We start from the raw sequence: 14,242 nt of genomic DNA on the forward strand, positions 1-14,242 counted from the left end.
TGTATAGCTCTAAGCACTTTCAATGCAGTCTCCTTTTTACTTTTCTTCTGGCCATAACCTACTTCCAGCCTGCCCATGTGTATAATCTTCTCAAGAAACAGAAACCACAGCTGGTGCATCAACTCCTATTATATATTCTAGACATCAGCTTGGGGCGGGGTGGTGGTTAAGATTATGTCATAATCTACTCTATAAAAACTGGAAGCTTCTATTTATCAAGACAAGAGTTTGCTTATCTGAACCTGCATAATCGCCCTCAGCATCTGCTGGAGTATCATTATTGTTGTTTTGCATGCATGAAAAAAGTGCTATAAATACAAATTGCTTTAACAGTCAAAAATCTGTAAATTTATCATTAAGGAGCTGTGGATACAGGGCATAAAATAAAAGCAAATTGTAAGATAAGAAGTCTTTCTATACAAAATATATTTCTAGCCAGAAGTTTTCTACTAGCTGTCTTTGAAGATTAGGTTAATGAAAGATACTTTAAACTTGTGAAAAACAAAGAAATAAATCCCCAAGTGGAAAAGAATTGATCTTATATCATAATGAGAAACATTCAATTAAGATCATAGAGAAATGGAGTGGTAGGGAATCAGCTATTTACCTGAGCTTTAGGTGATACAGTTAGTCATGGGAAAATTCCAAGAGAGGAATTTTGTTTTTCAATTTCATTCTTTGTCTGGAGATGTTCTGTTTTTTTCCATCTAAGTAGACAGGACATGGCAGTCTCTCATAATTGTGTTCCAGTGGCACCTTAAGCTCCAGGCATGGTTGTAAAAAGATCTGATATGAGAATGTTGTGAGGCAACTTCCCAGCCAGCACACATTCCCAGCCAGCACACATTTCCATCTGAGTCTGAATCTACATTCACACACATAAGATCTGGGTTTTGGCTTATAAAAACACAGAGATCCCATCCAACTCCTCTCTGTCCTGGAAAGGGGAAAAAACTGTATTATTTTAAAATTAGAGGCTAAAGCTGCTGGATACAGGTAGGAAAGTAGTGGGATATAACATATCCCCACAGCCTCAGCATTAACTGACTGGAATTTCCAAGGAAAGGGAAATAGAAAACACCTGTTTTAATAGTTTTTTTTATTTCTGCAGAATTTGGTAAACTTTTAGCCAAACATTAGACCTTGGATTATTTTGTTCTGTGTACTCTAGTTAAGTCTTATCGTCTCTTGTTCATGTTCTTCTGCATAAGTAGGACATTCTGTGTAATTTAGACTGTTTTCTGTAAGATTGATTTTCTTTGTATTACATTTTTGTGAGAAGAACTTCTGCTCCAGCTTGCTAATTATGGTGGACCAGCACTATCATGTAATCTGTCAAAAACACTGTATTATTTCTTGTAAATTGAATTTCATTTACCTTATAATATCTTATAGTTTCTTTTTTTTTTTTAAATAAAGTTTTATTTTGGTTGCCTCTTGTGAGTTTGCTTATCTGCAAAAGGGGAGATGGGCAGGGAGGAAGGGCTGAAATCTCTAACCATAAAGTCTAAGCTAAGTGGTCAAGAAGTTACATTATATAAACTATCATTTTCCATTTTATTTTTCCTTTTTACCTTCAGTAAGACAATACAGGTGGTGAGAGCCCTTTCTCTGTCATGCACCAGACTTAGGTAGGATGCCAAGTGAGGCTTCTCCTGGAAGATAAGTGGACAGCCGCATGAATGAACAAATCACTATCCTAAGGCAGGAGAGCAGAACCAAGGTACATAAAACCAGAGGGCCTGGAGAAACTGGTTTAAGGCTCAGTTCTCTCCCACTACAGGCCAATAGAGAGATATTTGCTTTGGTGGTCAAAAGGAGTTGACAAAAGGAAGCTTTGAATTTTCTGGTAGATAAATTCTAGCATTCTAGAGAATTTCTAAATTGTCTTAGCTGAAAAATCCTGAAGACTTCAAGTGAGAATCCTAATCTCTTACAGTACAATATTACTTGCTCTTACATGAGATTTTAGCATTTTCATGTAAAATCTTACACAGGAAATTGCTGAAATCTTGCAAGACTGGTTTCTCAGGATTTTGGGTATTCTTTAAAAATATAATTGGGAGGACCTATGTCATTTCCAAGAGAGATCATAAAAATGTTGGCAATTTCTGTTTCAGGTTATGTCTGACTGAAATTCCTAAGTAAATACTTAGCTCCAAAGACCTCAGTTTCTAAAAAAATTGATATACCAGAAGTCTGTTCATTCCCACTCTGGAACATTTCTAAGCACTGCACTGTCCTGTGCAAACCATGGAAATGTTTCAGCACAGAAGCTTGTTAATGATTTTAGTGGGCATCCTTTGCTATGTGCAGATAGAATATTTTGGTAAGGAAGCTGATAATGCAGATTTTCCTTTTCAGTTCTAAAAATATATGAATTCCATTATGAAATGTAAGAATAAATAATAAAGAACTGTGTTCCATATTCACTGATATGTATGTTGATTCACATAATGCTGCTAAATTTAAATTGAGACAATAACAGAATTTCCAGCTATTCTGGGAAAGAGATCATATCACATCCCCATTAGAAAAAATGCTATGATTATCTTATTAGCCATACCAGATACTTTTTAATTCTATGATGACAGTTCTTCCAAACTGTATCATCAAGTAATTTGTTAAGTCTAACCTAGACATTTAAGCATTTTAGTCCGATTTTCATTCACTTGTTCAGCTATCCAGATATCCAGCATCAAAGCAAAGAGATAAAAGATCAAATTGCTAGTCAAATTTGATTTGACCATGCATAGAAGGCAGTGATTAAAAGAGTCTTCTCTAATACATAATAATATGAACACTGAAAGAAGTCTGTTTTCCTCAGGAAGAGAAATTACTTTGATTCAGATGGATAAAAGATCTGAGTGCTTTTAGCCACATTGCTCAAGAAAAAAGAGAAATATACACAAGAAGTGAAATTATTTCCTTGGTCCTACGTGTTCTGATTTTATAAGCTTTCAGTCATTCACACTTATTCATTATGGAATGAATTGCACATCAGTGAGAAGTGTGTGCTTTGCATGTGAAAGGCATTAGCTCCAACCTCTGGTAACTCTATATAGGGCATGGAATGATCTGAATATTGCTACATAAATTTTCCTATGGAATTTATGCTGGATGTGTGAACTTTAACTCCAAGAATTCTCAACAATTATCAAGTTTTTTGAGGCTGCCCAAATAGAAGAAAGCTAGGGGAGACAAGACTGAACTACATGGACCATTAGCTATGTGTAATCCAGTAGCTAAAGTATTAGCTGCAGACTAATTCACACTGGCTAAATTCAGAAGGATCTCAATTATCATATGTGTGAAAATATACATATCCTATTAGGCTCAGCTAGGGCTGAAGGAAATAACACTGGTGACCTCTATCCAGGAACCATGAATTTGCTTTGAACTCCTGGACATCTTTGTCTTGCTATCCAGTGACTATACTTCTGACATGGTATATAAACTTTGAAACTCATCTCCCAGGCTTCATTAACTTCTTTACTTAAGCACATTTTTTGAGCTTGCTTATGAATCTGTAGACTTGAACACTTTGGTGCTCCTCCCACTCTTTTTTCCCCCTAGGTCTGTGATGAAGGATAAGTGCATCATTTAAAATCATCGAGGACACCCATCAGCAACTCACCTACCCACATCCATCTTATTAATATTTGTCATATTCCATAAAGCTCACTTTCCCAGGGAAGCTTTTGGAAATGGGGCAATACTATACTTTACTAGTAGTTTGTATTTTATTTATTTATTGTTTGATTTATATACTGCCTTTCCTCCAGAAATTCAAAACAGTATACATAATATGCACTCCTCTAACTTTTCTCTACAACAGTGACCCTGTGGGAAGGTTGGACTGAGAAAGTGTCCAGCCCAAAGTCATCCATAAGTTTCCATAGCTAAGAGTTTACTTGAACCTGGGCATCCTCAGCTTCTAATCAAAATCCTTAACCACTATACTGCACTGGCTCTAAAGGAATCTAAAGAATTCAACCCTTTAGTGATAGACAGCGTTTGTAAGAGTTTGTGATCTTACATTTTATTTGTTGGCTGTCTGAAATGTTCAGAATTGTGGGTTAAAAACATTTTTTTCAGGAAAAGCTTTTTTATCAGTTAAGAGCCCAACAGGACTTTTAAAATAGCTTACAACTGAATCTCATTCCTGTTGTATGAAGAGGGTCAGGATTTCACCACACATACTTCTTTTTTAGTTTAATTTCAATATGCTATGTATACCATTAAGGAAGAAAAGTAGATACACACACACACACACACACTAAAGCAAATGCTTGGGGACTGATCTTACTTTCTTAATTACATATTTTACTCCTGAAGATTATAGGACTTGCCAAGCTATTTCTAAGAGCATTCTTTTCCCCTTTCTTTTTCTCACTATCCTCTTCCTAGTCTGGAAGATCACAAATTTTCAGTATGAGTAATTGAACATGAGCCAAAGACTTTGACTGTAGATTCTGCAATTTCTTAATGATTATGATGTCTTTCCTAGAACACAGCATATATAATGAGCATTCAAATGCTTTGTCAGGCTCACATTATTTTCTTATTAGCCTAACTATCAAAATCGATTACATTTTTGTGCCTGAAACTTGACATGCTGGTTAATGCTCATTATAAGAGCCTTTTAAAAATATCACAAAAAAACACTCAGAATGTGCACATTATACACTTCTAGATTTCTGTAGTTGGGTGGGTTTTTTCTCTACATATCTCCCTGATTTGAAAATTAATGAAAACAGCATGCTATTTGTTCAGTTGGTGATGAACATGATATATATACTAGAGAGAGAGAGAGAGAGAAGGAATATTATCCAAAGATTTTAACAGCTATAAAATCAAATCATTTTGTCTGCATTTTTGCACATTTTTTTCAGATCTGAATACCATTTTCATTACATTAAAAAAAATCAGTTCTGTGGACTATTACACATGCATATTACATTTCAAGATCCTTATTAATGTAAGCCATCCGAAGCCATACAAAATCTTGTCTGAGCAATTAAAACTTCTAATAAAGAGCTGATGGAAATTCAAAGCTGGTCCATTGATATTTTGTAAGTCTTCCATTGACCTGTTGGGCATTATTTTAATATGAGTCTTGGTTAGAATTATGTTGCATGGCTCCTGCAATATAAGAGAGTTAAAGATGATCCACAAAGTCATTCTCTAATTTATAACTGCAAATCAATGCCTCCATTGTAAGATCCCATTTCATCACAAGGGTTCTTAAGAGGGATGCCCAAATAGAGCTTTGCTACACATATTTTCTCAAAAGTAAATCCTACTGCATTCAGAGAAACTTATGCCAAGGGATGCCTGTATAAGATTACAACCCAGAGTGTTAATCATACTTGATTTTATTAATACAGAATATTTAGTTTGAAAAAGGAAAAAGAAGCAAATCTTTATGCTTCCTGTTTTCCTGAGACAAAAATCCCTGAACTTACTTCAGCTTCTGGTCTTATTTAAGATACTGAATATGTAAGTCTGACTAAGTTATTTCAGCATCTTAGCAGAAAATCCCATGAGTATTTAACCCAAGAACAATCATATAATTAAATAGTTTTAGACCAGAGATCTTCAAGTTTCTCTGTGCCAAGTTCTGCCCTTGGCCTTTAAATGGCACGCTGTTGGACATACCCCAAAGAACAGAAGATGAGGGTAGAATGAAAAAACAAAACTTAATTAGAATTATGGTTAATATGCAGTCATTCATCTGACCATTTTCCTCTTTTGAGAGATTTAAATTTACAACTTAGTTATAATTTCTAGATGTCTCTGAGAGGTACACTGTTTTGGAGAGCCCCATATGACTTTGGGACTCTAGGTTGCAAATCTTTGCTTTATGCCATGGACTGAATGCCCTGAAGAAGTGTCCTTTCCATGCTATACAACTGCTTATGTATTACTACAATCCAACCAATTAAAGTAGACAAACACATTGGGAATGAGCACCAATTTGCTATAGAAGTAGATAATGCATTTTTTAAAACAAAACAAATCAACATTTATAACTCTGAACATGCCAGACTAGACTTACACTGACTATCAAATAGTTTTTAAATGAGAAGAGAGACAGAATACTAGACCAACCATAATCAGCCCTGGCTAATGCAGTACCAGTTTTCTGTATTCCCATCATCTGTTCCCCACCACTACAAGGTCATTAAGGTGCCATCTGGGCTGCATCATCTGGGGCTTCACTTCTGAGGTCCAGCCTTGACTGCACAATTGATTGAGTATAAAAATATAGATATAAAGGACAATCATGAGACACAAAATCAGCTGTCTAGAGAGCAACTTCACTCTGCCTAACAGTAGAGCCAGCTTGACTGAACAGAGTTTGTAGTCCTGTGAGTATCTTGCACTTTTGGATCTCAGCAACGAAGTTTTTTTTTTTTTTTTTACTAAGTCTACAGCTGCAGCAAAAAATGAAACAAAACAAAAGCTTTGATCACTAGCAGTCAGAAATGCAAGATACCCTTGCGTATCCGCAAACTGTTTAAGCAAATGAACAGCTGCACAGTTACTCTTTTCATAGCCATCAGAAGTACCAATGGTGATGCAAAATTACAAGGTCTTGATACAGAATTAATCTATAAAGTCACAATGGAATTTCTCCACTATTCCCACAAGTGTTTAAAACCCTTAAAGCCACTATACAGCTTTAGCTTTCCGTTCTCCACATATTTGTCAACTGATCATGTTTTATTTTCAGTTCTGTTACTGTTCATTGATTTTATTTATAACTAACTATTTTGGCAATACTGTTGGCCATCTTAAAAGCACTCAGATAGAAGGCATGAAATTAAATTGCAGTAATAAAAAAGTAATAAATACTCGCCATACAGGGAATATATTTTCTGATATTTTTGTTGCATTAAATACATTCAGCAGAAGGAGGAATATGTTCTCCATCCTCTGTTAAGCTAAGGGGAAAAGTAGAAAATGCTGGTCCCAGAAATAAAAGGACCCAAGATAAAATTTTGACTTAACCCAGCACACGATGACAGTCTTTGGCATTTCACATGGCAATAATATCTAGCAAATGTGACACAATCTGTGGTTTAAAATGTCTCTATCCTGCCCTTTTCTTCTACATGTGAAAACAGACATTTGTTACATTTTTCTTTAGTTATGACTGTGAGTCAGTTTATTCATCAGATGAAATATACTGCAGTCCTCAACATGTTTATTTAGAACTGTGCTCCATTGAGTTTCAAGGACCTTGCTTCCAGATAACTATGGATAATCTTAGAGATCTTCTGTGCATTTTCAAGTGCATAAGAATTAATTTAAATCAAGATTTTCAGTATCCTGTACAGGCAATAACTTTAAGTGTAGAACTAATATGTGAGGAGTGATGAGAAGCACTTCCCCTCACTAAATTGCATTACAGGCATAGGAGAAGGACTGGCTGTCCATCCACTAGACTCACAGCCTAACAGACCATGGTTGGACATAAGATCTTTATTTCTTGCATGGATGGGAAATGAATGAGGACTATTCTGTCCAGGAGTGAGCATATGGGGTTAATGCCCTCAATCAGCTAAGTCCTAGAGTAAGCAGAGCTTAGTGGGAAAGTAAAATGCAAGATCGGAGTTTTAAAGTGAGGTCACTATGCAGGTCCAATGACCAAGGGTGCTCCAAAAGGCTCAGGTTGGGAGGGGAAGGGAAGGGAGGCTAAGAAGGTACGGGAGAATTTCCACAGTGACTAACAAAGGGAGATACAACATGAAATGTTAGGCTGGTCATTCCCTGGGAAGAGGGATCAGCCACTTAGTTCCTGTTCTCACTTCTAGCCCAAATATCTCATTGCAAGGTCCTAGATGACAGATTGCTGCTCCTCCTAAGGTCCATATGTTGTAAGACCATCCACCTTCACAATGAAATCATGGAGGAGAAGCTTAGACCTGGCATGTATTACTGAAACTTGATTGGGCTAGGATGAATAGGTTGCTTGTTGGAAATTTGCCTAAGTTTTGGGTGCTATAGCAGATGCCACTCCCCCAAAAAAGGGGGTGGTGCCACTCCCCCCCAAAAGAGGGGAGGGATGATGAATGGGTGGTAATGATCTTCTGAGAGACCTTAGTAGTGACTAGATGATCTGCTTTGCAGGTGACTGGATATGAGTATACTTGCAGTTTGGTTCTGGATAAGTTTTGCATGTTGCTGGTGATCTTCGCACCCTGCTGCCCAGTGGCAAAATGGAATGAGATGACTGAGTGTTTTGTAGAAATACTTGGGATTCTTTTAAACTTGTGGAATCTGAGAAAGCGGTTAGGTTTCTCTGTAGTATGAATTCAGCCATCTGTGGGCTAGATCCCTGCCTCTCATGGCTTGCTTAAATTGCCAGGGAGGGAACAGAAGGCTGAACCTGAAGAGTGATAAATGCTTCTTTGAGGGAGGGAATGGTTTACCACCTTGACAGAGATGGTGTAAACTATACCCATTTTTACACCTTTATCCCAGCCCAAGAGGAAGTATAGCAGAGGTCCTAACCAGAATCCATAGACTTTGAGAGATGAGTGGGATCAAACAGACTAAAATTAAATCCCATGAAGATGGAATATCAAGAAAACATATGAATCCAGATTTGTTTTGGCTCCTGATTGGAGGAGCACTCTTTAGAAAGAGCAGTTGGAGGCCATAGTTCTTGATAGGGGTTATTTGGGACTCCTTGACTAGCAGGCGGAGGCCATGGCCAGGAGAACATTTGCCCAACTCCAACTGATGCACCAGATGTGGCTGTCCTTAATCAGTAATTCATGCCCTCATCATCTTGCCTTTGGACTGCTGTTAATGCACTCTGCTTAGGGCAGCTTTTAAAGACTATTCAGAAACTGCTATGGTTTCAGAAGGTAGTTGACTGCATGATGACTGGTCTGGGTTGGTTTAGCAAAATAACATCAATACTGTAACAGCTACATAGGCTGCTAATAGGCTTCCAGATACAATTTGGCTATGACCTATTAAGCCCTTTATGGCTCATTATCTATAGGACTATGTAATCCAAGTAGAGTCTGCCTATCCTGTGCACTTTATACAGGAAGGTATATTTCTGATTCCCTCCTCCAAGGTAGTTAGGAGCATAGAGAACAGACGCAAGCTTTTTACTGGCCATATTAGCCCTCTGACATATTGGAATATTCGGTCCTTCTCCAAGGTTAAAAAAGTCCTCTCTGTGTTATCATTTAGGAAAGATGAAGACTGTCCTTTTGCTGCAGGGCTTTGGAGTGCAGAGTGCTGGTTGTGTTGGCACCTATGTATAGCATCTAGTTACTGCATTCTTTTGTTATGGTCTTCTGTTGGAATTTTATGCCTTTATGCTTTGTTTTATGTTTAATGAGTATGAGCTACCCAGAGTCAATAATCGGAATGGATATAAATTTTGTAAAATGATTTTTTAAAAATCTGTGATATGGTATGATTGTCTTTCATAGGAATCCTTCAGGACCCTTGAAGGTTTATATAGGAGCTGAAACCTTGATACTGGAGGATTTCAGACTGCATAGCAGTCTTTGCATGTATGTGACAGCTTTTTACTGCAGACAATCACTCTGCGTCATGGATGACTACCTGTTCACTGATATCACCAGCATGAATGAGAGGATGGAGGGGCTGTCTGGTGGTCCACATGTCAAGGTGTCAACTGAACAGGCTAACAGAGATTCTAATTTAATCCTCATCCATCATAGCTGCATTTGCTTGCTTTAAACAAATCAATATTTTCTCAGCCTATGTTAAGAATTGGCGTGCTTATATTGTCTAATGTAAAAATTAATGATCACATCTGCAAAACATTTAATGCACTTTAAAGCATAAATGCTAAGTATCTGTTTATTATTCTGGTTAACTTTCCTGTGCATCTGTAGCCATTTGTTTTCTCTGAAATGTTGGGGGTGAGGTATTGCTTTCTTCTCTCAGCTACCTATAGCCTTTGAGAATATAAATTAAAACACATATAGGATCAGTGCATCCTTGGCTCTCAATTCCAGAGTTTTCACACAGCCTCTCTAAATGATATTGGGCTTCCCAACTTCAATGCTGAAGTTATTTCCAAGCCAATTATATTGATGCTAGGACGATGAGCTACACTGAAGACAATATTACCATTACTTCAGGACAGTAACTGATAAGCTTTCCAATTTTAATTGTTCAACAATTATCAGTTGGTAATTACATTTGGCTTTCAAATGATTATCTTTCAAAAATTTCCAGTGTTGATATTTGTTTGTGCAACCTGTGATAATAATTCTTTAAACTTTTCAGAACCATGCTTCCAAGCATTTCACAGATGAAAAAAGGATGCACCTCTTGTAATGCTTCTCTCATCGAGCTCTGACCTACTGCTGATGAATATATAATGTATCAAACATTACTCTTCTCTGCTATTCATTCCTAGCAGTGGCATCTACAGGATGGGGACAAGGGCAGGCAAATGATGACAACAGCTGCCATGATGCAAGCTCTGCCTGCTTACACATTTTGATGAAAGCATCAGATCCTCTGGATGCCTCTGGTTTGCTGGATTAAAGATTAACACATATACTCCATGGACAAAGTTATTACAATACTCCTGAGCAGATCCAGTGCATAAACTAAAAGCAAATACATGACCTGTCAACTTCAGCAAAGGCACATCCTTTCTCCATGCTCAGAAATGTAGAGTAACTTTTGACCTCATTCTACACATCCCTTGTCCTGACCCATCCTATTTTGGCACAATCGAAGCCCCTTACCTTTTTACATGCAGCCCAGGAGGCATGTAAAAAGGGGTTGGGCGGTTGATCCCGCAGTCATGGCCACCATCTTGACTTTTCTGACTACCCCAGTAGAAGCCCCTGAGTTCATTCCTGCAGCCTTGAACACAGAGACCAATTGTTTAGTTTCCATTCTTCAGGTCTATCTTAAAATAGCACAAGAAATAGCAAACGAAAAAAGAATTGTGTTTTGAATACTTAAGTGCCTGAGATTAAAAACAGTTTCAGAATAGAAGGGGAAAAAAATTAGGAAAAAATAAAGTTAATTAGTACCTGGCAGCAATTTCTTTAATTGGACAGATTTGTAAATAGTACTTTAAAAAAAGTAATTAGTGAAGGCTGATATACAAGATCATTTTTTAAATAATAGATTTTTTTATCCATACAGAAAAAGTAGATAATGAGGATGAAGCGAATCTTACACTCTGACAGTGTACTCTCAGAAACAGTGACATGGCAGGTTACACTAATAATAGATCCAAACATACATATATGGCATTTGATTGTAGTTTTCCCAGAATGATAAAATCTGAGGAATTAGCCAAAGCTCCATAACTTCAGTAGGCTAATGCATAACCATAAACTTAAATTCCATATTGTAAGAGCCAAGCTTTCCCTAAATTAGGGAACATTATTTTCAGTGCAAAAAACTAAGGCAATACTAAGTTTTTTTCTTTACATAACTTTCAGCAGAAAAAAATGGTGAGAGCTCTTTCTCATATACCTACTCCAGATCCAGATGTTCTTTGTATTCAAGGAAGTTTGGATTGACATGTAGAATCCTGATACAAAGTTTTTTCACTCCCCTAAGTCCTTTCTTTCTTTCTGTACATCAGGCAGAACTGTACTGTGTTCCTGTCCACTGAATATACACTGTTGCCTACAGTATTGCAATATTTTAAGAAATCAATACTATCTTACTGTGCACCTTAGTTTTCATCTCCATTTTCCCTATGGGCTAATGCAGAAATATGTGCATTTCCTTTACAATACAGTTTGCAAAAGCTTACCTGGAGATATACAATGTGTCTGTCCATTCAAATCTGTGTCCTAAAATGGTTTTCTATCAATCAGGTATGTTCTGGATATTTTGGATCTACAATTCCTATAATTCTCTGAGTTTTTAAGGAGCATGGACAATAGCTGGCTAGGAATTCTGGGACTAGTAGTCAAATCACATCTGGAAAGCACTAGATTAGTAATGGCACTCCTGGAGGGTTTCAAGATATTTTGGACATATTGTTTCAGGAAGGAAGGAAGGAAGGAAGGAAGGAAGGAAGGAAGGAAGGAAGGAAGGAAGGAAGGAAGGAAGGAAGGAAGGAAGGAAGGAAGGAAGGAAGGAAGGAAGGAAGGAAGGAAGGAAGGAAGGTTGGTTGGTTCTGACCATACATTAAAGGTAGCATGGACATACTAGTGATATTGCCAGGGAGGAATGGGCTGTATGACCTAATTCAGGCACTGTACTAAGCAATAGCCTGCTTGACTATGGTTTGTTAAATAAGCCAGCACTAGCTGGATTCATAAACAAATAGCCATGTTCAGTATTTGTTCATCGAACAATACCGAAGTCAAAGAAACCAACTGGTGTGCAATGTGTGAACACAGCCTATATTTACGGATGAGGGAAATAGCTAGCTTGTCTCTACCACTACCTTTAGTAAATTTAGAAGAACTGGCAGATTCTTAACACACAAGAAAATCTTACACTTTAAAAGTTAGTGACTTACAGTAGCAAGTTTTTGGACATCTTCATCAGATGCTCCCAGAGAGGCCAAGCCAATCTCTTGAGAAAACTGGGCAAATTTGGGGTCAGCAAGCAGAGGCACATGTCCCAGAAGTTCATGGCATGTATCCCTGCCACAGAATAAAAATACAGTGTTAGTATATGTTTGAAAGCACTGTGATATAAAATCACATAGAGCACTGCAACAATCCCCAAACAGAATGTTCAGTATGTTCTTTTTAAAAGTGAAAGAGGACTTTCATAAAGGTTGCTTTCAAAGATTGAATCTTTGATTTGCAGCAGTAAAACAGCGTTTTATTATTTGTTTATTTATCTATTTATTGCTTCTCACCCAACCTTATACTGTTTTATCTTTGACAAAAAAAAAATGAACTGGGTCCAAAAGACATAAAATGCCAACCAGTTTTCAAGGAAATAAATGCTTCTATTTAATTTTTTAAAATCCTTCTTGCTGTTCGTTGCTTTCTTAAAAGTTCCCATTGTCTCTTTGCTCAAGCAAAAATAGTACCTGTGTTTTATAAATGTGTGTTTGTGTGTAGGGATGTTGGTGTAGTTTTATTCATTTCTACATCAGATTCAATTGTATTTTTTAATTATTATGTTCAGTTCCCTATTATATTTCTGATGCCCCCCACCCCAATCAAGACAATGAGTTATTCATACCAACCTATCCATTTTTGTTCACCAGATCACAGATGTGCATGTAAAGATTAGGACAATTAAGTAGCTGTGTGTGAATAAGAAAATAGAGGAGTTAAAAAGCAAATTTCCCCAAATGGTTTCTTTTCTTTTCTTTTTTTTCTTTTATAATGTAGAACCAATGTCAGGGGGATTATGAGTAAAGCTGAGATCTTAAAGACTGAGCATTCATTTCTGGTTCTGAACTGCCACCTTGTGCTTTTTTTTAAAAAAGTCCACTTTTGGGAATAGGCTTGTCTCATTACAAGATGAACATAATCTAAATTCATGAATCAAGTACATGCATTTGCTTTAACATCCCTTTCTTTTAAGTCTTTCTCTAAATCAGCCTTCCCCTCCAAGTGCATTGATTGATTGATTGATTGATTTCTATTTATATAGCTGCCCATCTCAAATGTATGGCTTACAATTAGGATTCCTAGTCAGTATGTTCAACATATTGGGACCACACCCATCCTAAAGGATGTGCGTGAATGAACACTCTTGAATAGAAATGGAATTGCCTTCATTGATTTCAGGACTTGATATCCTGAAAATTTTTCTTTTCAGGAGCAGAGTGCTGACCTGAGCAGCAGAACCCATGACCCTCAGGAGCTTTGCAGTGGGTTCAGTTCTAGCATTGCCAAGCAAAAGAATGAAATAGAAGCTCTGCTACCAAAAATGAAATTTCATATGAGACATCAACAAACCAAGCCAAGATAAATGGCTATAGGCAAGAAGTTTAGAAATCTGGGGTACAGGGAGTGAAATGAAGTACAGTGTCCTAAATGAGAACTGTTTATCACACGTTTCACTAGTTACTGTTTAATTATTATGTTCACTAGTGAGAGCTTTATTTGCTTGCTCTGATAAATACATTTTGGTCCTGCTATTTATGAATGTGATCCCATCCATCATTCCTAATGATGCAATTTATTTCTGGATGTGGCCAAATCCATCATTGCTGATGGTCCAACTTGTTTCCAAGTTAGTCAGAAATGAATTAATGCAACTGACTCTTTAGTAAGCAGAAAGA

General features: G+C 37.0%; 1 protein-coding gene across 1 annotated transcript in view; it reads right to left on the reverse strand.

The window, feature by feature from the left end:
• TPH2 (tryptophan hydroxylase 2) overlaps positions 1-14,242 on the reverse strand; it is an 83,893-nt gene that overhangs the window by 38,025 nt on the left and 31,626 nt on the right. Inside the window, exon 8 of the mRNA XM_063308567.1 lies at positions 12,512-12,638. Within this exon, the coding sequence (XP_063164637.1) occupies positions 12,512-12,638 (127 nt within the window). The remainder of the gene's footprint in view (positions 1-12,511; positions 12,639-14,242) is intronic.

The sequence above is a fragment of the Candoia aspera genome, chromosome 7 (assembly GCF_035149785.1).
Source record: "Candoia aspera isolate rCanAsp1 chromosome 7, rCanAsp1.hap2, whole genome shotgun sequence".
Taxonomy (NCBI): domain Eukaryota; kingdom Metazoa; phylum Chordata; class Lepidosauria; order Squamata; family Boidae; genus Candoia; species Candoia aspera.